General features: G+C 43.4%; 1 protein-coding gene across 15 annotated transcripts in view; it reads left to right on the plus strand.

The window, feature by feature from the left end:
• The window catches only part of TJP1 (tight junction protein 1), a 261,078-nt gene that overhangs the window by 202,793 nt on the left and 35,183 nt on the right, over window positions 1–23,102 (plus strand). For all 15 annotated transcript variants that reach the window (XM_089311181.1, XM_089311182.1, XM_051822264.3 and 12 more), the window contains 4 exons: window positions 9,325–9,601; window positions 13,797–13,900; window positions 14,822–14,990; window positions 15,556–15,706. In XM_089311181.1, coding sequence (XP_089167307.1) covers window positions 9,325–9,601; window positions 13,797–13,900; window positions 14,822–14,990; window positions 15,556–15,706 — 701 coding nt within the window. The remainder of the gene's footprint in view (window positions 1–9,324; window positions 9,602–13,796; window positions 13,901–14,821; window positions 14,991–15,555; window positions 15,707–23,102) is intronic.

Below are 23,102 nucleotides of genomic sequence, written 5' to 3' on the forward strand. Positions count from 1 at the left end.
TCTTGATTTAGCTGTTGTTCTTGAACATTATCATTGTGATTCTTAGTGTTTTTCAGATGAGTCGCTGCATTCCAAGGTTGGCCATCTTAGGCTCTCTCCCCCCTCTGTGAGGTGGTGAGCCTTACTCACACATCGTTTTAAGCCCTCTGTTCCTCTGTAATGTTGAGCTGTTTTGTTTTTCCATGCCAAGATGCTCAGCACGCATACCCAACATTGCTAACGCAGCTAAGAAGGCTGTATTCTTATACTACAGACTTTTCCCCAATAAAAGTGGCTTGATGACTAGGCTCAAAACCACTGAGTATGGAATTGACACATATTTGCCCAGGTGTTTAAGGAAGGAGTCTGGGTAGCTCAAAACTCTATCATTTGGAAGAAGAAACTTGGGAAGCTGGGGTGAATGGTTTTTGCTCTGTGGGAATAGAGGGGTTGAGTGGAGGCGTTTAATCATCAAAGAAGGTTGTTCATGTCTGCATTTGAGCAGTTTGGATCACATCATTAATTGATGTTGTCTTTCAGCGCCATAGACTCTTAGTGTCTTAAAAGTGTGGCCTTTCCTTGTAAGAGGTCTTATTTACCTCATCTCCAGCCATAATCAGAACCTCAGAAACCTCAAGTGTTTGTTGATTTTTGTTTCCACATCTGAATAACCAGATCTGCTTTCCCCATTACACAACCTGCTGAGTCTTCCCCTCTTCCTTATGCTCTCGTACTAGGTAGTAATCTGTTGATGTGGTTATCTTTCCATAAATTAAGAGCCCTTTGGATATGAGGCTTGTTAAAGGATTTCATTTTCATCAAACTAAAAAGTTAGAATATAACAACCATAATAAATATGGTTAATTGTATCTAGCCATGTATGAGGGGAAGCTAGAAATAGATTTATTGGTCACAATGCAATGAACAGGTATAATTTTAACTAAAATTCTGAGCATACTGGAAAAGCACTGTAAGGCAAGTGAATGAGCAAAACCGTCCTTGTTAAAACTTCTGTGACCATGCTAGTGTATCCTTCCTGATGTCTGTCAGCATTTCACTGCCGTGTACACAGTCCTTACCCAAGCCACTGAGTGATAGCATTTCCGTGTCCTTGTTTCCACAAATACTAGAAAAACACCATGGTGTAGTTGTTGTGTTTTTGTTTACTTGTTTACTTACTTTTTTTTTTTTTTTTGACAGGCAGAGTGGACAGTGAGAGAGAGAGAGACAGAGAGAAAGGTCTTCCTTTGCCGTTGGTTCACCCTCCAATGGCCGCCGCGGCCGGCGCGCTGCGGCCGGCGCACCGCGCTGATCCAATGGCAGGAGCCAGGAGCCAGGTGCTTTTCCTGGTCTCCCATGGGGTGCAGGACCCAAGCACTTGGGCCATCCTCCACTGCAATCCCTGGCCACAGCAGAGAGCTGGCCTGGAAGAGGGGCAACCGGGACAGAATCCGGTGCCCCGACCGGGACTAGAACCTGGTGTGCCGGCGCCGCTAGGCGGAGGATTAGCCTAGTGAGCCGCGGCGCCGGCCATGTTTACTTACTTTTTAAGACTCAATTCTTAGGAGTGGCTTTTCAGAGTCAGAGGGCATGGACGGTTCGATGTGTGTATTGTTAATGTGCCCTACAGAGAGACAGTAGGATAGCAAGAACTCATTTTTTTAATCAATACTTTAAAATAGTTGACAAGCTGATAAATTGGAGTCTTTAAGTGAGTATTGAGTATTTATTCATTTATTTGAAAGGTAGAGTGATAGAATGAGATCTTACATCACCTAGGTTCTTCCCAAAAGCCTGCTACAGCCATTGCTGGACCATGCCGAAGCAAGGAGCCTGAAGCTCCATTCGGGTCTCCTAGGTGGGTGGCAGGGACCCAAGTGCTTGGGCCATCATCTGCGGTCTTCCCCAGCAGAGGAAGCTGGATCTGAAGCGGTAGAGCTAGGGTTCCAGCTGGCATTCCATAGTGGGATATGGGCATCTTAAGCAGCAGCTCAACCACTGTGCCACAGTGCCTGCCCCTGAATGAAATAGTGTGATCGCAAGTGGATTTGACCTCTCTAGTGTATTTATTACCCATTTATATCTCTTTTTTTGGGTGTTAGTTTCCCTTGTGTTTATTTGGTGTATATTGGTTTTCTCATTTGATTTTTGTGACTGAGTTGTTTGGGGTGATTTTTTTTTTTTTTAAATAACATTTTGTTGCAACATGGAAATTTTTAATTTTTGTGTTGTCACGTCTGTCAGACTGACTTTGTTGATTCTGCCTTTGATGCCATCCTTACAAAAGCCTTTACCTTCCTGGAATGCTATATTTTGTTCTAGTACTTACTTGCACTCCTTGTTTTATTTTATATTCGAATCTTCCAGAGAGCTTTCATTCTCTGCAGGGATGACGGGAGGGAGAGCCTGCAGTGCTCAGCTGCTGACTTGGTTTTTGTCTACAATGAGGGGGAGCTAGAGGCTGCAGGACCACTACAGAGCATTACTGCTTGTGCAGGGTATTGGAAGTTGAAGTTGGGAGGCTCAGAAGGGGGGCTCTTAGGATGCTGGCTGTGATGTGAGACTCGGCGATGCAGGCACTGTGAGAGAGACAGCCTTCCTTCCGCGTCTGGAGCAGGGTGCTGACTGCCCCGCTGGTCTCATGCTGGTCTCTACTGCATCTTGTCCTTTAACTGCAAAGTTGGCTCCTCAGAACAGCCCTCCATGATCACTCTTGGTGGTAGTAGGAGGCAGCAGTACAAGGGTGCTTCACAAAGTTCATGGAAAAACAAAGAATTTATTAAGTTTGAAATCCTGCCTATGCAGGAATCTTTAAGATATTCATGGAAAGTACATACTACAAAATACATGAATTTCCATTTTTTTGTGTGTGTCAGAATAAACACTTTTTTTTTAAGTAGAAATTTTTATGTTTTACTCACTCAAGAGACAGAGTTGCTATCTCCTGGTTCACTTCCCAGATGCTGGCATCAGCCAGGACTGGGCCATGCTTAAGCTGGGAACCAGGAACTCAGTGCAGGGCTTGTGGGTGGCAGAGACCCAGCATTTTGAGCCATTACCAGCTACCTCCTAGAGCCTGCATCACAGGAAGCTGGAATCAGGAACCAGGGCCAGGACTTGACTCTAGGCACTCTAACTCTAGTATGAGCTGCTGGCATCTTAACTGCTATGCCAAATACCACCTTTCAACTTAGCTTTTAGTTTCATTTTCTACAAACTTTCTGAAGTACTGTTGAATTAAGTGTAGAACAGCGCTTTGAAGAAATTGAGTCATAAAGAGAGAAGATGGTAACTTGGAGATAAATACCAAGACGAGAGACTTAGCATTAATTAGGAGATTGGTGGGCAGAGGACATAATTGAGGTAAACAGGAGAGATTAAAATTGCAAGTAACTTGGATGATAGTAATTGTTAAGGAAAGATCTTAAAGATGGCTGGGATGAGAATAGGAGCTCAAGTGGAAGGGTTCATAGAAGAAGAGGATCAACTTGATCATTAGACCCAAAGGAAAGAGGGCACATACGTGATACACAGTGAAGCAGTTTAGGAATGGAGGGGGCATGTCATGGCACTGATCTCCGCAAGGCAGGATGAGTGATGGGGATCTTGGAGAGTCGCTTTGAAAGGCATGTGTCCACAGAAAGGATTCCCAGGAGGATGAAGATGGTCGAGCAGGGAGAGAGCTTGCTGCTCTAGTCTAGGAGAAGATAGTTTTAAAAAAGTGGAGAGAGTGCAGCCGCAGGGAACAGTTAGGAGAAAACAGCAGAAGAAACGCTACACAAATTGGAGGAACACAGCGGACCTCCCTGGAGGGTGAGGATGCAAACAACTCGGGACCCCAGTAGCTGGTGTCCTCTACCACTGTCGTAGAGTGAGGTGAGAGCAGACTGCAGAGCCCAAGCTACTGACAAAAAAGCTGCAGGAAGAGCCTAGAGGGCACCCGGCTTGGAACCTGGTGAGGGATAGTGTACCCACCAAACTAGAGGAGGAAAAAAACAAAACGGGGGTGGGGTGGGGGTGGGCACGTTTTCTTCTCTCTCCCTGATCATCCTGCAAAGACGACCTGTAACAAGCTGACAGAGAGCAGGCACCATTTTAGACACGTGAAAGCTGCACCAGTTCATGTCTGTGCCCATCAGCCAGCCAAGCAGGGACTCCTAAGTTTGGTGGGGCGGACAGGGGGCTGGGTGCTCATGACTGTGGGAGGCTTGTGTATGTGTGGGAGGACTGGGGGTATGGCTGGGACCTTGGACAGTCACTGTGGGAGGCTCCACACAATCAGGGCTTCCTGGTTACCTGGTGAGGGACACTGTGGGGAATCTGAGCTTATATTGAGGACTGCACAGAACCTTTGTGTGGTCCTTGTGGCAGAGCGGACGAATATTATACTCAAGGGGCTAGTGCCCAGGCACTGGTATCCTTTGAGGAAAAGAACTTAGCTGAGTCTATGACAATAGACAAGAACAAACCTGCCCTATGATTAAAAAAGAAAAAAAGGAGATTTACCACAACAAACCTCGGTGTGTCACTTCAGACACACCATCCACCCTGGAGCACTGAACATAGCTCCCTGGCCACACACCTCTAGTTATTTCCTGAAAACAAACCTTCCACTAATCCACTCAGACATAGTCCAAAGATAAAAGCCACCAAAGCAGGAAAAACAAGAAACCGAGGAATATCTCCACAAATGCTGAATAACAAATGCACCGATTCAAGAAAGAATGGAGGACAACGTGACACCCCCAAAAGAACACAACACTTCAGTACTAGATTGTGAGGATGAAGAGACTGAAGAAATGCCAGAAATGGATTTCAAAAAATTGATCATAGGATTACTTAGAAGTAATCAGAAGCAGAATCATGAACTAATGAAATCATACATGACATGGAACAAAATTTCTCCCACGAAATTGAGATCTTAAAGAGAAATCAAAATGAAATCTTGGAAATGAAGAATTCATTAGAACAAATAAAAAATACAGTGCAAAGCCTTAACAGAATCGATGAAGCAGAAGAAAGAATACCTGACTTAGAACATGAAGCATAGGTAATTATACGGTCAGACTAAACACAAGAAGAAATGAGAAAACTAAAATATACTGTTGGTAATCTATAGAATACTATCAAAAAACCCAACATACGGGTTCTAGGAAATCCTGAAGGCATGGAAAGAGAGAAAGGATTAGAAGGCCTTTTTAGTGAAATAACAACAGAAAACTTCCCTAGTTTGGAGAAAGAAAAGGACATCCAAGTACAGGAAGCACATAGACATGAGCCAAAAAGAACTTCACCATGACACATTGTAATCAAACTCTCCACAGTAAAACATGAAAGATTCTAAAATATGCACAGAGAAATGGCAGATTACTTTCAGAGGATCTCCAGTTAGACTCACAGCAGACTTTTCATCAGGAATGTTACAGGCTAGGAGAGAATGGGGAGATATATTCCAAGTCTTAAGAGAAAAAAAACTGTCAACCTAGAATACAATACCCTGCAAAGCTCTCATTTATGAAGAAAGGCAAAATAAAGACCTTCTGTGACAAACAAGTTGAAAGAATTTGTCACTACCTGTCCAGCCCTGCAGAAGATGCTTAAAGATGTATAAACACAGAAACATGGTCATCACTACGAAAGACAGTAAAGGAAGGAAATCTCCCAGTAAAAGTACAAAGGAAATCCAAAGTGAAAAATAGGAATATTAATGTAAAAGTGGCAGGGCAAAGTCATTACTTATCAGTAGTCACCTGGAATGTAAATGGACTCTCAGTTAAGACACAGACTGGCTGAATGGATTAAAAAACAAAACCCATCTGTTTGCTGCCTACAAGTAACACATCTCACCAACAAAGATGCACGCAGACTAAAAACAAAAGGATGGAAAAAGCTATTCCATGCTAACAGAAACCAAAGAAGAAATGGTATAGCTATCCTTATATAAGACAAAATAGACTTTAACACAAAAAGTATTAAAAGAGACAAAGGACACTATGCATTGATTAAGGGATCAATTCAACAGGAAGTTATAACTGTTATAAACGTATATGCACCTAATTAGAGGGCACCCAGCTATTTACAAGAAATGTTAAGGGATCTAAAGGGAAACATAGACTCCAATACAATAGTACTGGGGGACTTAAGTACCCTACCCCACTTTTCAGCAGTGGACAGATCAAACAGAAAATCACCAAAGAAACAGCAGAGTTAATTGACTGTATAGACCAAATGGACCCAAGATATTTACAGAACTTTTCATCCTACAGAATATACATTCTTGCTGAATGCACATTCTTCTCACCAGAGCATGGAACTTTTTCTAGGATTGACCACATTCTAGGCCATAAAACAAGTCTCAGCAAATTCAAAACACCAGAATTGTACTATGCATCTTCTCAGACCACAATGGAACGAAGCTGGAAATCAGCAACTTAGGAATCTCTAGAACATTCGCAAACACGTGGAGACTGAACAGCATGCTCCTGAATGAACAGTGGGTCATAGAATAAATCAAAAGAGAAATCAATAAATTTCTGGAAACAAATGAAGATGACAATACGGCATATCAGACTTATAGGATACAGCAAAAGCAGTGTTAAGAGGGAATTTTAGAGCAGTTGGTGGCTACATCAAGAAATTGGAAGGGCACCAAATACGTGAACTATTAATGCGTCTTAAGGATCTATAAAATCAACAGCAAACCAAACCCAAAACTAGTAGGAGAAAAGAAATAATTAAAATTAGGAAATCAACAAAATTGAAACCAAAAATTACAAAAGATCAGCAAAATGAAAAGCTGGTTTTTGGAAAAAGTAAACAAAATTGATGTACCACTGGCCCAACTAACCAAAAAAAAAAAAAGAGCTGTATGGCAAGAAACTGGGAAACGTGGAAGAAATGGTTAGATTGCTGGACACATACAACCTACCTTAATTAAGCCATGAAGACAGAAAAGAAAAAATACAAATGACCAACAGACACATGAAAAAATGCTCAGGATCACTAGCCGTCAGGGAAATGCAAATCAAAACCACTATGAGGTTTCATCTCACCCCACTTAGAGTGGCTTTCATACAGAAATCAACAAGCAGCAAATACTGGCAAGGATGTGGGGAAAAAGGTATCTAATCCACTTTTGGTGGTAATGTGAACTGGTAAAACCATTTAGAAATCAGTTTGGAGATACCTCAGAAATCTGAATATAGACCTACCATATGACCCGGCCATCTTACCTGGGAATTTACCCAAGGGAAATGAAATCAGTAAATAAAAGAGTTATCTTCACCCTGATGTTTATTGCAGCTCAGTTCCCAATAGCTAAGACATGGAATCCACCTAAATGCCTGTCAACTGAAAACTGGATAAAGAAATTATGGGATATGTACTCTGTGGAATACTACACAGCAGTAAAAAAAAAGAAATCTGATAATTTGCAACAAAATGAATGAATCTGGAAAACGTCATACTTAGTGAAATAAGCCAGTCCCACAGGGACAGATATCATATGTTCTCCCTGATCTGTGAGAACTAATAGAGCACCTGAAAGGAAATCTATAGAAGTGAAAATGACACTTTGAGAAGCAATGACTTGAATAACCCTTGTTTTGACTGTTGAAGAACAGTTTTTTCTCTTCTTCATACTATTTGTTGAACTCTTTTTTTTTTTTTTTTTAAGATTTATTTATTTATTTGAAAGAGTTACATAGAGGAGAGGCAGAGAGGGAGGGAGGGAAAGAAAGACGTCTTCCATGAGCCCATGAGAGCATTTCAGGCATGGAAAGCCAGGGCATTGTGGCAAAAATATGTCCTATATGAAGTATCTCTGTGAGGGAGACCTCAGTGGAAAGAAGTGGCCATCAAAGAAGGATGTACTTTTCTTTGAAGGGAGGCGAGAACTTCCACTTTGTTTATTGCCATGTCTAAATACTGATGGAGATTGTGGATTCAGAAGGCTTCCTTAGCCTTGGTAGCTCATGTCAAGAGCCTTGAGTGATCACTGATGCCATACATAATAGTGTTAATTGTTAAATTAACAACAGGAGTCACTGTGCACTTCCCATGTAGGACTTCTGTCCTCAGTGAGTTGTATTATGAAAATTAACTCTTAAAACTTATTCTCAGTTTTTTTTGGTGCATGTTTGTGTGTGCCAATTGTTGAAATCTTAGTATAGAATTGGTCTTCTGTGTATAAAATTAATTGAAAATGAATCTTAATGGCAAATGGGACTGGGAATGGGAGAGGGAGGAGGAGGTAGGGTGGGAGTGTGTACGTGAGGGCAGGTGTCATGGGAAGAATCACTATATTCCTGGAGTTGTATTTATAATCATTAAATAAAGGGTTTCTTTTGGGGCGGGGAAAGAAATGCATGTGTCAGCAAATCCCATAGAGAGCAAACAAAGATATAAGTGAAAGATTACTGAATACGACAAAGAATTCTGTCAGGTAGAATGAGTATAGATGACCTAATCAGCAAAGTGTGGAAATGTTGCCATGCAGAAGTGAAGGTGCTGTAGAACTGGTGTTTGTCATGAGAGATGATTAAATGGAAGGTCTTTCAAATGGAGCAGCATGGCCTCTCATGCAGACTTGAAAGCAAGTGAAAGCCAGAGGGGACTGGTGGGCTGGGAGAATAGGAGAGGATGGAGAAGTTGGAGATAAGTTGGCAGTGAAAATTGTTAGTAAGTCAGAGTGTGAGAAGTAGAAGAGATGTTGCCCAAGCAGATCACGTAGATCTGTGAGGGGAGCCGATGCACATGGGCTGCTTGTTCAGAAGGTAAAGCAGTGTAGACAATAAATGAACAGGAGAACAGCCAGTTACCAGAGTCAGGGGGCCGGTGGTGGGGGAATTGCGAGAAGAATGAATTTGCACCTACACTACAAGTCACAGATTGAAGAGCTATAGAGACTGAAAGCAGTTGATGAAGTAGAATTGACTTGATGAGCTCTGACACGCTGAATTGTCAGTGCACTAGAACCATCAGTGTATCTGTCAGATGTTTGGCAGGGCGGTTGTGGACCCTGGTGTTGATATGTGCTAAAAGCTTGATGAGCAAATTCAGGTTCAAGTTTGCTGTGGTTTTGGTAGCATCTGCAGTATGTTTGATGACACTGGAGTGCAGTGCCTATCCCATATTCAGAACCAGTTGTTAGCTGCCTGGTTAATGTGTGGTTGTTTCACCTGTTTCTGCCATTAAGGAAATACATTCCTTAGTTTTAGTTTTAATTGTATGTATCATTTGTTAATTAATATGGGATAAGAGAAATGTATCATCCTTTTCTCTTAGGAATTCAGAGTACATGTATGAAAACTAGTCAACTTATTGTGTAATGTTTCTTATTTGTAGACCATTCGACGGAAGAAGAAAGTTCAGATACCAGTAAGTCGTCCTGATCCTGAACCAGTGTCTGATAATGAAGAAGATAGTTACGATGAGGAAATCCATGACCCGAGAAGTGGCCGCAGTGGTCTGGCAAACAGAAGGAGTGAGAAGAGTTGGGCAAGGGATAGAAGTGCGAGTCGAGAGAGGAGCTTGTCTCCGCGATCAGATAGGCGGTCGGTGGCCTCTAGCCAGCCTGCGAAACCCACCAAAGTCACTTTGGTGAAGTCTCGGAAAAATGAAGGTATTGGCTAACAATTCTTTTGTTACTTCCAGATGAAACTTTTAAGACAATGTTAACGAGAAGTCGGATTGCTATCATCATGGCTTTGCTGTGTTGTTCAGCTTCTGTTTTGTGTTTGTATCATATTGCTGTGAGTCAAAGAGAACAGACTTGTTACAGCGGGCTTGAAGGATGTCCATTCTCTCTTCTGGAACCATTTTGTTGAAGCGGATTACGCTTCAAATAAACTGTCCAGCGGTTGGAATTTGGATTTGTTGTTGTGATAAGAGCAGCTAAATACAAATTATGCTACCAGGAAATGTCACTCCATCACCAAATTCAAATCCAGTGTTTCTCTTACCTGTAGTAGTATAGAAACAGGGGAGAAATTTTAAGTGGGGAAGACTGTTCTCAAATGGAGGGATTGAAGGGAAAGAATCCCTTTACAGAACTTCTGTAATATTTTTTTAAATTGAGGCTCAACTGCTTTCCCTCACCCTTCGTCAGACTTGGTAAGAAACAGAATGTTATGAAGGCTTACTTCCACCTGTTTGACCACCTGACATAGCTCCTTTAAGGTACTCCTCCCACCCCATTCTGTGCTGTCTACACCCGCTGTCCCTCCTGCACTTCACCACTCACTCGCTCTTCAGCCCTCTCTGGTCTGCTAGCTGGCCCCTCCTGCTGCACAACTGTGTGCATTACAGCCAGTAGAAACTGGTTCTGATCTTATCTTCCTTTTCAATATCATTTCACAAGTTAACCACTCCCTCTTTTTGGAAATAATGTTATCTTACGGCATCTGTAATGCTGAATCCTTCTAGTCCCTACCCCCTTTTTTTGTATTTTGCGGGCTTGGTGTACTTGGGCTACTCCTTAATGCTCTGTGGGTTCTGTCCTAGACTCTTTCCACTGAATGTGATTTCTTTCTTTCTTTTATTTTTTTAAGATTATTTATTTGAAGGGGGGAGGGCAGCACAGAGAAAGAAATCTTTTTTTTTTTTTTTTTTTTTTTTTTTTTTGACAGGCAGAGTGGACAGTGAGAGAGAGAGACAGAGAGAAAGGTCTTCCTTTGCCGTTGGTTCACCCTCCAATGGCCGCCGCGGCCGGCGCACCGCGCTGATCCGATGGCAGGAGCCAGGAGCCAGGTGCTTTTCCTGGTCTCCCATGGGGTGCAGGGCCCAAGCACCTGGGCCATCCTCCACTGCACTCCCTGGCCACAGCAGAGGGCTGGCCTGGAAGAGGGGCAACCGGGACAGAATCCGGCGCCCCGACCGGGACTAGAACCCGGTGTGCCGGCGCCGCTAGGCGGAGGATTAGCCTAGTGAGCCGCGGCGCCGGCCAAGAAATCTTCTATCTGCTGGTTTACTCCCCAAATGGCTACAATGACCTGGGCTGGGACAGGCCGAAGCCAGGAGCCAAGAGCTTCTTCCAGAACTCCAGCATGAGTGGCAGGAGCCCAAGCACTTGGACCATCTTCCGCTGTTTTTCCCAGGCCATTAGCAGAGAGCAGCCAGGATGCGAACCAGCACCCATATGGGATGCCAACACTGCAGGCGGTGGCTCTCCTCATTACACCAGCCAGCAGCCCTTCACAGGATCTCTCGGCAGTCTTGTCTTTGCTCCTTGCCTCACTCCCTGCAGCCCTTCACGGGATCTCTCAGCAGTCTTGTCTTTGCTCCTTACCTCACTCCCTGCAGCCCTTCACGGGATCTCTCGACAGTCTTGTCTTTGCTCCTTACCTCACTCCCTGCAGCCCTTCACAGGATCTCTCGGCAGTCTCGTCTTTGCTCCTTGCCTCATGTCCCTGCTGGTGGTAGCAGTGCTTATTTCTCCAGCTCAAACCTCCCCACCCTTGAGTTCCAGCTGACTGTTAGGCACATCACCTAGATGTCCCGGGTAGGTCCTTCAGTCTCACACACCTCCATCAAAACACATCTCCCTCTAGAAGCGTCTGCTTGTGTTTCTTCTGAAGTGTCTGGTTGAATATATGCCTGTCTGTCCAGTTTCTGAAGCCAGTCATAGATAAGATGGTCCACGTGATGGTGTCCTAACTTCCTAAATAGCACTCTTACCCATCCCACTTCTGTCTTTGTCTGCTACTACCACCCTTTTCCAAGCCGCCACCATCTCTCGTGGGCTCACTCAGCCTCGTGCCTGGTCCCCGGGTCCCTTTCAGTGGGTTCTGCAGACTCTGTGACGTGCTCTGTGATGTTTCCTTGTCTTTGTTGCTTCCTAGTCTCAACCATCCTACACTTAGGATTTCATCCAACCTGCCACGTGCTTCCCTTCGTACTTCTCTGTATGTTTGTTTTAAATCATTGCATCAACGCCATGCTCCCCCACCCTCTCCCCCACCCCAAATTCAGCACAGTCTTCTGGTATGATTTTCTGTTTCCTGTTTAAAGTTCTGCCTTTAGCATTTCTTCCTCAGAGTGGCCTACTCTGACCCCACTGTATGCAGTGCCCTGTACAAGGGGTCTTCAGAAGGTTCGTGGAAAATGTATATTATGAGAAATCTATTCATGGATTTAAATTTTTTTATGTGTGAAAATAAACTTACCTTGTAATTCTATTTCAGCGAACCTTTTGAGGCATGCTCATATTTCCACTGTCTGAACTGCTTGTCACATTTGTGATTGCCATAGTAACGCCTTTTTCTTTACTGACAAGGCAGGTTGCCAGGCTTACAGGGACTGTTTGTCATTTTCTACTTTATGTGTAGTGCCTGGCATAGTTACGTTCCCCAGGAAATATTTGGGATAAATGACCAGAATAATCTGTAAGTAATATTTAATGGTCGTTTATAAGTTTTTTTTTTTTTTTTTTTTTTGGACAGGCAGAGGCAGAGTGGAAAGTGAGAGAGAGAGAGACAGAGAGAAAGGTCTTCCTTTGCCGTTGGTTCACCCTCCAATGGCCGCCGCGGCCAGCTCACTGCGGCCGGCACACCGCGCTGATCCGATGGCAGGAGCCAGGAGCCAGGTGCTTTCCCTGGTCTCCCATGGGGTGCAGGGCCCAAGCACCTGGGCCATCCTCCACTGCACTCCCTGGCCACAGCAGAGAGCTGGCCTGGAAGAGGGGCAACTGGGACAGAATCCGGCGCCCCAACCGGGACTAGAACCCAGTGTGCCGGCACCGCAAGGTGGAGGATTAGCCTAGTGAGCCGCGGTGCCAGCTATAAGTTTTTAACCTTGAATAAGATAAGCCTTAACCGCTGCTCTGTCCCTGTGTGAAGTAATGGCCATTTCCAAAGCACATATAGCTATTTGCCTAATTCCTTGCCTGCATCTTGTAAACAGTAATTCCTCCCCACCCCCACTGTCTTCCTGCTTATACTCACTCTCGGTATATTTATCTTAAGTTAAACTTTAACTGTGGTGTAACTTTTAAGGCACTTGAGTGGCAGGTCTGCTAATCTATCCCCTATTAAAAGCACTGTTCTGTCCTGGTGTTTATGTGTTGAATCTAGTAAGTCTCAGAGTCGTCTTTCTCTCCTCGCACAGTCAAGGACAGTCCTTTTCCTAGTGACCTTATACTGATAGTTGTGTTGTAAAAAGATTTTTTATAGAGATGTTGGCAGAACCTATTCTGGTTCTCTGGACTCTCCCGGTGACGTCTTCAACTTTGTACCACTCCCTGGCCCACAGAGTTACTGCTGCCTCATTGCTGTGCGCTGCACTGTTTGTATAGAGGAAGGACTTGGCACGCGGTCTCCTGCTCACGTCTGCCTGGTGGATGTCAGCCTGTGGGCTCATACAAAGTAGTGGACACTGCGTCTCTGACTAGGGCTCCAGAACCAGATGTGTGCAGGATCAGAAATACTCCTCCAGGAGCTTGGAAGAACAGAAGTGACTATCAATAATCGTCATCCATAGAATGGTCAGACTCCCCCAGAGTGTCCGGCCTCAACCAGCTTGCTTTTTAGAGTCATATTCATTCTGAGAAACTCGTGGTCAAAAAATGATGTTCTCTTCTGGCCTTTCTTCCTTTCAGCACAAAAATATTTTGTTTGTAGCGCACACTTCCACTTTGATCTCAGGATGACATTGCAGACTTTCTGATGATTAGATAGAATGTCATAATTGCAGAGTGGGCAAGAATAATTTCTGATGATTCATTGTATTTTAAAATTCTTGTGTGTGGATTAATAGTCTTATGCCTTTAAAACTCTGTCTTGGGATTTTACAATAAAGATGTTTAAATATATTTATTTCAGAATATGGTCTTCGATTGGCCAGCCACATATTTGTAAAGGAAATTTCACAAGATAGTTTGGCAGCAAGAGATGGCAACATTCAAGAAGGTGATGTTGTATTGAAGGTATAGTCATATTGTTTCATCCTAATGACCCCAACCAGAAAGCAGGTGCCAGAGTTACCATAGCGCTGCTGGTGTCCGAAGCTGTTTCACCCCCGAGAATTCAAAGTCAGTGTCTGAGGACCAGGGACCCAGCACGCCTCTGAGCATGCCTCTGAGGCTTTGGGTATGAGATCATCCTGGAAGAATTAATTGCTACAGATGTGTATCATTCAGCAGCAGAAATGACTTTGTAGGTAGACAAGTCTGCTCTTACACATTAAGTGGTTTTGACTGTTGCTGCGGAAAATATAGAAATGTTTGTTTTATTGGTTTGCTTATGAGTTATAGAACAGAACAGGATTTTGGGAGGGGCCAAGGGATGCTAATTTGGCTTTTTCTAACAGCAACAGTGTTGTAAAGATGTGATAGTTTGAGGAAGATGGAATGCTGAAATAATTCAGAAAAGTATAAAGGGGATACTTTGATTCTTTTTTTTTTTTTTTTTTGACAGGCAGAGTGGACAGAGAGAGAGAGAGAGAAAGGTCTTCCTTTGCCATTGGTTCACCCTCCAATGGCCACCGCAGCCAGCGCGCTGCGACCGGCACACCGCGCTGATCCGATGGCAGGAGCCAGGTGCTTCTCCTGGTCTCCCATGGGGTGCAGGGCCCAAGCACCTGGGCCATCCTCCACTGCACTCCCTGGCCACAGCAGAGAGCTGGCCTGGAAGAGGGGCAACCGGGACAGGATCCGGCGCCCTGACCGGGACTAGAACCCAGTGTGCCGGCGCCGCAAGGTGGAGGATTAGCCTAGTGAGCCGCGGTGCCGGCCGATACTTTGATTCTTAACACTAGTTTGAATAATTCTGTCTGTAATAGACTAAGTTAACATTTGTATCCTATTTGCCACTTAATTTCAACCTGTAGTTTTTTCTTTCCATTGCAGATAAATGGTACGGTGACAGAAAATATGTCATTGACTGATGCGAAGACGTTGATAGAAAGGTCTAAAGGCAAGTTGAAAATGGTAGTCCAGAGAGATGAACGGGCGACCTTGCTGAACGTCCCTGACCTTTCTGACAGCATCCATTCTGCTAATGCCTCCGAGAGAGATGGTGAGTGGGGTTTGTTTATAAGTTCCTTTTTTATGAAAATTTATTTGAGAAGCAGAGATAATAGAGCTCTCACTCCCAAAATGCATGCAGTGGCCAGGGCTGGGCTGAGGCCAAAGCTGGGAACCAGAAGCACAGGGTAGGTCTTTTACATGGAGGGCAGGAACTCAGATATTTGATTCAGGGTCAACATCAGCAGGGAGCTGAAATCAGGATGCTGATCCAGGAATCCAACCGAGGTATTCCAGTGTGGGTCATGAGTATCTTAGCCACTAGGTGACATGCTTGCTCCCAAGTGACCTATTGAAGTACTGGGAAGATTGAATTTGTCTGAGGGAAATGATGCTTTTCTATAAGTTAGACACATTCTACATCTAAGAATTGCAAATGTACATGTTCTTTTGAGTGTGGGTAGCTTACCACTATTATCTGATCACAACTGATGAAATGAATGTGCACCTCAGCCATTTCACATGACATCATATTTAGTAGCTTATTTCAGGTGTCATTTTAGAACTTTCTTGTGATTATTTCATTGGAGAATAAATAGCACACTTTTATTGAACAGACATTTCAGAAATCCAGTCACTGGCATCAGATCATTCTGGCCGGTCACATGACAGGCCTCCACGCCGCAGCAGCCGGTCCCGCTCTCCTGACCAGCGGTCTGAGCCTTCCGACCACTCCAGACAGTCTCCGCAGCAGCCCAGCAATGGCAGGTATGGCACTCTGCTGTTGAAAACAGAGTGGAGGTGCGATGATGCCTGTGTCTGGACTTGCTCAGAAATAAAGAAGATAGGTTTCTTTTTATTTCTCTGGTTCTCTTTGTCAGGTTAGGTATTTCTTAGCAGAAGGCAGTCAGACTTTTTCATAAATGTCCAAATAGTAACTATTTTAGGCATGTAGGCCGTATAGTCCCTGTCACTGGTAATTTTGTCTTTGTATCACAAAAGCAGCTGTAGACAATATGTAACGGATGGACGGGGCTGTGTTTCAGAAATACCATTTACACAGATAGCTGGCCAGCAGCTGCCGTTTGCCAACCCATTGCATTAGAAGATGCTCTCAAGCCTCAGGAGTTTACTGTTTAGGAATGTTACCTACAGTAGAAGTCTGTTTAATAGACAGACTGACCAAGACTTGTCCCTTTTTTAAAAATATGCTGTTAGTTATGCCAGAGGATCGGATGTGCTGTTGGTATGCAGCCTACCCGAGGTTGTCTTGTCTTTAGGATCACACTTTCTACAGTTGAGAATCTTAAGAAACTTAGGACGCTTCTCTCCAGAAAAATGCATATGTGCTCATCCATGCAGCAGTTTGCCTAGTTTCTGGTTGTTCCTTGGGCTCTGTGGGCCATTGGCTGACAGGTGATGAACAGCAGTCTAATGGAGATCTGGAGAAAAGTGCATCTAGAGCTGAAAAGACCTCTAGGAGAAAGGAGAACCCTTATGCATTGTTGGTGGAAACATGAATTGGTGTGGCCTCTATGTAAACAGTGTGGAGATTGTCCAGAAAATTAAAAATATAACCACTATATGATCCAGCAATCCCGTCTCTGGGTATGTATACAGAAATATCTGCACTCTTGTTTATTACAGCATTCCTCACACTAGCCACGGCATGAGATCAGCCGAGGTATCTATCAATAGATACCAACAGTGGATAAAGATAATGTGAAATACACGCAGGGATATAATTCAGCCTTAAAAATCTTCCATTTTGCAACAAAATGGATGAACTAAGATACTATGCTAAATGAAACAAGTCAGACACATGAAGGCAAATACTGTGTATTTGTCTCACTTATATGTGGGACTCAAACAACTGAATTCAGTGAACACAGAAGAACATAGAAGGGCTTAGGCCACGGAGACATGGCGGGTGTTGGTCAGAGGTCATGAAGAGGCCATACAGGATCAGTAAGTTCTGGAACCCTCATCACAACGTGTGGCTCCAGTTCATGTGTACTTGAGGTTTGCTGAGACTACGTCTTACCACACAGACACACAAGTAGGAGACTGTGGGAGCCGATGACATGTGAATTCCCTAGACTGTGGTCATTTACAGTTAATACGTGTGTGCCAAAACATCACTTGGCACATTTCCAGTGTATACGATCTGGGTTTATCATTTATTCCTCAGTAACCTGGAAAGAAAACTGCATTAGAGTGCAGAGCTGAGAACAGGCTAGGGTGAGAAGCACTGATTTGGTAACATCTGCAAGAGGTACTTGCTGAAACCAGAGAAGTCACTCAGAGCAGCAGTGTAGAGAGGTGGCCCAGATGGCTGCAGGGAGGGGAGTGGTAACCAGAGGAGGGTGTGCCAGCCAGGAGAGAGCTTCTCTGAAGTTGCGCAGCCCCGTTGTCAGCAAGCCTTCTGCTCACAGAGGTGTTTGGCTTTCTACTGAAGCAGAGAAGAGGGTAGCTTCTGAGAGCTCTGAATATGTGAATACTGTTGCTGTTACTGCATCACTGTGGTTTTAGTTACTTGTGGGGCTGATTCTCCCAACATTTCAAATTTTAGATTTATAGATTTTGTTACCCCTAGTCTTTATTTTAGTATTATAATGATTTTAAGGGAATATTATGGTATGTCATATGCAAATTATTTTATAATTAATGATTATCTTTTAACTGCTGCAACTTAACATATTAATTCTGAAAAAAATCTCCCTGATCCAGCATAGATGTTATCGTGAAAGGGATTACTGCCACAGCACACACAAAGTGATGTAACGGCACCTTTGAGTCACGGAGCAGCCTGTCAGCTCAACACATTTATTTCACTTTGATAGGCTGCTTCTGTCAAGCGATTTGGGCATGATCTTCCTCTTCTAAAAAGTGAAATCCAAATCTCAAGATTTTGGCCATTTGTTTTGATTGTAAGCAACTTTTAGATCTTAAGAAATTCCTTTTGTTATCTATAGTGTTCATTTAGTTGGTCTGAACCAACTAGTGTTCATTTAGTTGGTCTGAACATTAGGCATGTGTAATTGTAACTTGAAAATACAGAAGGTTTTTTTAAACTATCTTCATATTGGGATGTTTTGTCTTTCTTAGGAAGTGTTCTCGTGGATGACACCAGTTAAATGGGAGCTTTTAAAAATATCACATCCTGGGGCCTGCTTTCATCAGAGACAGAGGCATGGAATGCTTTCTTTTATTTTTAAGTTCCTGATAGCATTCTTTTCTTTATGCTATCAGATTTGAGAACTACTGATCAGAAAGTGTAGCATAAAAAGAAAGGATAATACTACAGTGACACAAGGACAGGTCTTCAAATTCTTCCCATATTGTTGTGCTAAGAGTTTAATTTCTGAAATTTGGTAACTTGCAAACAGGCAAGATGTGAAATACCAGTTGATGAATGGCTTCATTTTTTTTCCCTTATAATCTAAAATATGTGGAGTTTTAATTTAGAGGGTGCCTTGCATTTTGAAAAACAATATAAATACATTGTTAAGAGTAAAATGCTAGTATTAAAAACACCATAAGACATCATTAGCTTTAGCTTTTTATTTTTATTTAATTTTGTTTGTGTAAATGTCTTGTGTCTTTACAAATGTTATTTCAGTTCTGTTGTTGAAGGAAATGACAGAGTACTGATTCAGTTTCTGAGAAGTTTCAACTTGATGTATGAAGAAGTCTGTCGTAAACAGCAGCTGTGCCCCTGCTCTTTTGTGTTGGTAGGATGTGCAGCCATCTTCTGGGAATAGCAGCAACTTCGTATACATCTTCATTTTGCTAAGTCACCAAAGTAGTGCTTTCTGTGGGGTTTTAGCCACACGTGTGGGTTCATGTCCCAGCACATTGCTTGCTGCCTCAGTTCGCCGTCTGCAGTACAGTAGGCAGGCATCTGTACGTGGTGCAGGCGTTCACTGTTGTTATGGTGACTGGTAGTAACGGTGTCATGAGTTAGGAGTTCTCAGCATGCTTTCACATCTGCTTGTGTTTAACCTTTTCTTAGAAAATTTCCTCATTTTGTAGGTAAATAAGCAAGGTTGAGAGGTGTGATAAAGTTTTTGTAGGGTTGCAAAGTTGACATAGTTTACAAAAGTTATGAAAGGAACTGGGGCCAGGATTTTAAAAGAAGAAAAAGTACTCCTGGCCTTTTGACTCAAATGCTTGACCTTGCAGGCCAGAGCAAGGAAGGTAGTTTAATTGCTGTTTAATCTTTAGAGAAGAAAGATGTACAGAGACTTCCATCCTTGTCAGGGCCTGCTTGTGCTCCTCTTAGCAAACATTTGCAGAGAATTCTGACACAAACATGCAAGCTTGGTCTTTGTTGTAAACACATGAAACAAATACCCTCACTGCTGTCTACTCAGGGCTTGGCAGACTGTGCACCAGGTGCAGCTTGCCCACCCTCTTTTGTAACCAAAAGTTCGTTGGAGACCTGTCCTGCAGTGGCACAAGTGAGAAGTTGTGTCACAGACTGGCCAAGAAAAGTTTTGCCAGTACCTAGTCTGGAATGTTAGAATAGTTTTGTTTGCAAACAGTGTATGCATAGAGAGACTCCTTACAGTAAGTCTCTGAAGCCTTGATGTCTGTTGCTTTTTGCTGGGTTGTTTGGTGTCTTATTCCGCTGCTCTGGCTAAGACTTGCATTGTAGGAGGATTGGCAGTTCATGAGGCACTGTCTCTTGGTGCTTACTGGTAGTTGATGTTGCTGACGAGACTGTTTCCTGCGACTCACTGCAGTGTGTGACTAGAGAGTACGTGACTCGCTGGTACGTCCTGAGCCTCCGCGTGGCTATATTGTTCTCTCCTGGGCACTGGCAGTTCATTTGGTGGATGTAATTTATGACTTGTCATAAGCAGGTGCTTTTGATTGAGGAATTTCATTACACTAAAAGCTTAGGCGAATAGGAAGGTGGTGAAATGTGAGAACATTGGATTACCAAGATTCACATTTTGTATTACACCAGGTCTTTCCATGAAACTGACAAAGTTCATCTGAGGCCTAAGGCCCTCTTTGGGAACGTGTTTGAGTGCTGGAAGTGTGAGGGAAATCTTCGTGAATGGGCAGGCCTACCATTTCTTATCAGTCTGATCAGGAGATAAAGAGCAGTTTCCATGAACAGAGGAAGTCTAGTGTAAAGAAATTGAGCACATTAGGAGATGGAAATAATGAGGGGTTGGCTAGGAAGGATTCAAGAGAGTGCTAAAGGGAAGACCCGCAGATGGAAGGAGCTGTCCCTGCCTCTGGAGCTGCCATTGCATGGCAGAGTTGGCTGTGCTGTGCCGCCAGACTAACTTGCAGGTATTTGCCCTCTGTGCATGGAGGAGCCCTCAGGGGCTATGCCTCACGAAGACATTGCACTGGACACCATCACAGAGTCGCTGGGGCAAGCTGCTGGCCCCTGAATCCTTGTGTGCTCCGTGCCCCAAGAGCACGTTGAGGGACTCACCCCCCTTCCTGGGTGTCTCCAGCTCCTGCTGCTGACCAGGCTGCTGCCCTGCCCTCTGCCCCCAGCAGTTGTGATTTCACAGTGGAGGTTTTCACCTGGCGTGGCATTGCTTGCTGTGTGATGGTGTTACTCTGCTGCCCTGCTTACACACTATCCCATGAGACCCGAAGCAGACGCTTCTGAGACTTCGTTCCACTTCACCTCTGACCATAGGGTTCTTAACGAAACCCAAGCTTCTAGACAAGCAGGTCATTACCATTAGATTGATATGTACCAGTTAAAATTTTAAAAAACAAAATGTTTCCTTATCCTTCTGGGAGAGAACAGGAAGTTCCCTGGAAGGGTCTGAAATTTCCATCCAGGCTGCTGGGAGGAGGAACACCCAGGAAACAGAACATGGATGATTTTCAGTAAAGTTGACGGTCCTTATAATAGCAAAAAATGTTTTTTACAGCATAAAATTTGAGAACTGTTGTGGTTAGAATTATATAAGGAAGGTTTAGGAAATGTTTTCATCATCACCACCTCACCCACTTTTCAGCAGCTGCACTGAAGGTAGACTAATTCCATATCTATAAATTGAGTTTTTGTCTTATGGTCTCGTTTGTTCATAAGAGAACATATTTAATGTTTGGAAAAATTCCTTATTTTGTTCTATACTCTGAGTCCAACTCTGCATTGGCCAGCCCCGTAGTCAGCAGCAACGTGTGGCTGTCGAGCATTTGAAATGTGGCCAGTTGTAATTGGCAGTTATCAAAAGTGTGAAATACATGTTGGAATTTGAAAATAATGTAAAATATATCATTAATAGTTCAAATTGAATCCATGATGAAATAATATTTTAGATAATATTGGTATCCCTTTTCATTAGATAGATCCTAAACTTAGATGTTGTGGCTCTCACTTTGTAATTCTATGAACAGTGTGCTCTAGGTCTTCATGTATTATTGAGTAATGCCTCCATCTTTTGGCAGATAATGGAAATGCACTAAAAGAGCACTCACTTTCCAGATTGTATGAAAAATGTAATAGTTCCATCCACATGATATGTTATTTTTAAAGGCTGATTGCTTTTAAAGTCATAATAATTGTGTCAAAGGACAAAAAGGTATTAGACATAAGGAATAAGAATTTCCCAAAGAAAAAATACTAGCAGCAGTTTTGAGAGAAACTTAAAGTAAGCACCCTAATTGCATAACAAAATACGGTCCTTTGGCTGTCCAATGGACATTTGAGTTGAAATATTGTACTTGTTTTTGACAGGCGGAGTTAGAGAGACAGAGACAGAGAGAAAGGTCTTCCTTCCGTTGGTTCACCCCCAAAATAGCTGCTACGGCTGGTGCTGTGCCAATCCGAAGCCAGGAGCCAGGTGCTTCTCCTGGTCTCCCATGCGGGTACAGGGCCCAAGCACTTGGGCCATCCTCCACTGCACTCCCGGGCCACAGCAGAGAGCTGGACTGGAAGAGGAGCAACCGGGACAGAATCCGGCGCCCCAACCGGGACTAGAACCCAGGGTGCCGGCACCGCAGGTGGAGGATTAGCCTAGTAAGCCGCGCGGCGCCAGCCTATAGTTGGTTTTAAGTTCTGTATCAAGGCAGTAATATCAGTGATTTTAAATTTTGGAAGGGTTTTTTTCAGTTATAAGCAAGAAGAAAATTAATTTGAATTGTTTTTGTTATCTGTTTGTAAGCAAATAGTTTAAATCCCTGTTGCAGGCCGGCACCACGGCTCACTGGGCTAATCCTCCGCCTTGCGGCGCCGGCACACCGGGTTCTAGTCCCGGTTGGGGTGCCGGATTCTGTCCTGGTTGCCCCTCTTCCAGGCCAGCTCTCTGCTTTGGCCAGGGAGTGCAGTGGAGGATGGCCCAGGTGCTTTGGCCCTGCACCCCATGGGGGACCAGGAAAAGCACCTGGCTCCTGGCTCCTGCCATCGGATCAGCGCGGTGCGCCGGTCGCAGCGCGCTGGCTGCGGTGGCCATTGGAGGGTGAACCAATGGCAAAGGAAGACCTTTCTCTCTGTCTCTCTCCCTGTCCACTCTGCCTGTCAAAAATAAAAAAATAAAAAATCCTGTTGCAGACCAACAAATTTGTAGAACTACTGAAATTATGTAGTTTTTAAAAATCTCATTCTTTTTAAACTTTTTTCATATTTCATATTTATGTATTTTTGCTGTGAAAGTAGGAAATTTACTATTGTGTGTAGAACTTTATTTTTTGATTTTTAAAATTATGTATTTATTTAAAAAGTAGAAGAAGAGACAGATTTTCCAGCTGCCAGTTCACTCTCCAAATGCCCACAACGGCCAGGGCTGGGCCAGGTGGAGTCAGGAGCTCCATCTGGGTCTCCTAAAGCAATGGCTAGAAATTTAGACCATTTATGATTTAAAAGGTGATTCTGGTTGGAGCTAGAGAACTTCTGAACTTTAAATTTTTTTTCTAAGGCCATTTTACTTATAGTTAGTTTGTTTAAACATTTCTAGTTTGAAAGTAGAATGCATCCTTATGGAATAGTAATTGAAAATAGAAACTAAAAAGTACTTAGGTTTTACCTCTTCAAGAGAAAGACATGAGACTTTTTTCCTGAGAAGCGACTGCTAATAATGTGCATCAAGAAAACCAAATTCTTATATGAAAGCTAATTTTATTTTTACATGTTTTAAATATTTTTTTCAAACTTTATTAAGTTGTCTTGCCTCCTCTTGTGTTA

The sequence above is a fragment of the Oryctolagus cuniculus genome, chromosome 12 (genome assembly GCF_051225735.1).
Source record: "Oryctolagus cuniculus isolate XC-2025 breed Fujian yellow rabbit chromosome 12, ASM5122573v1, whole genome shotgun sequence".
NCBI lineage: Eukaryota > Metazoa > Chordata > Mammalia > Lagomorpha > Leporidae > Oryctolagus > Oryctolagus cuniculus.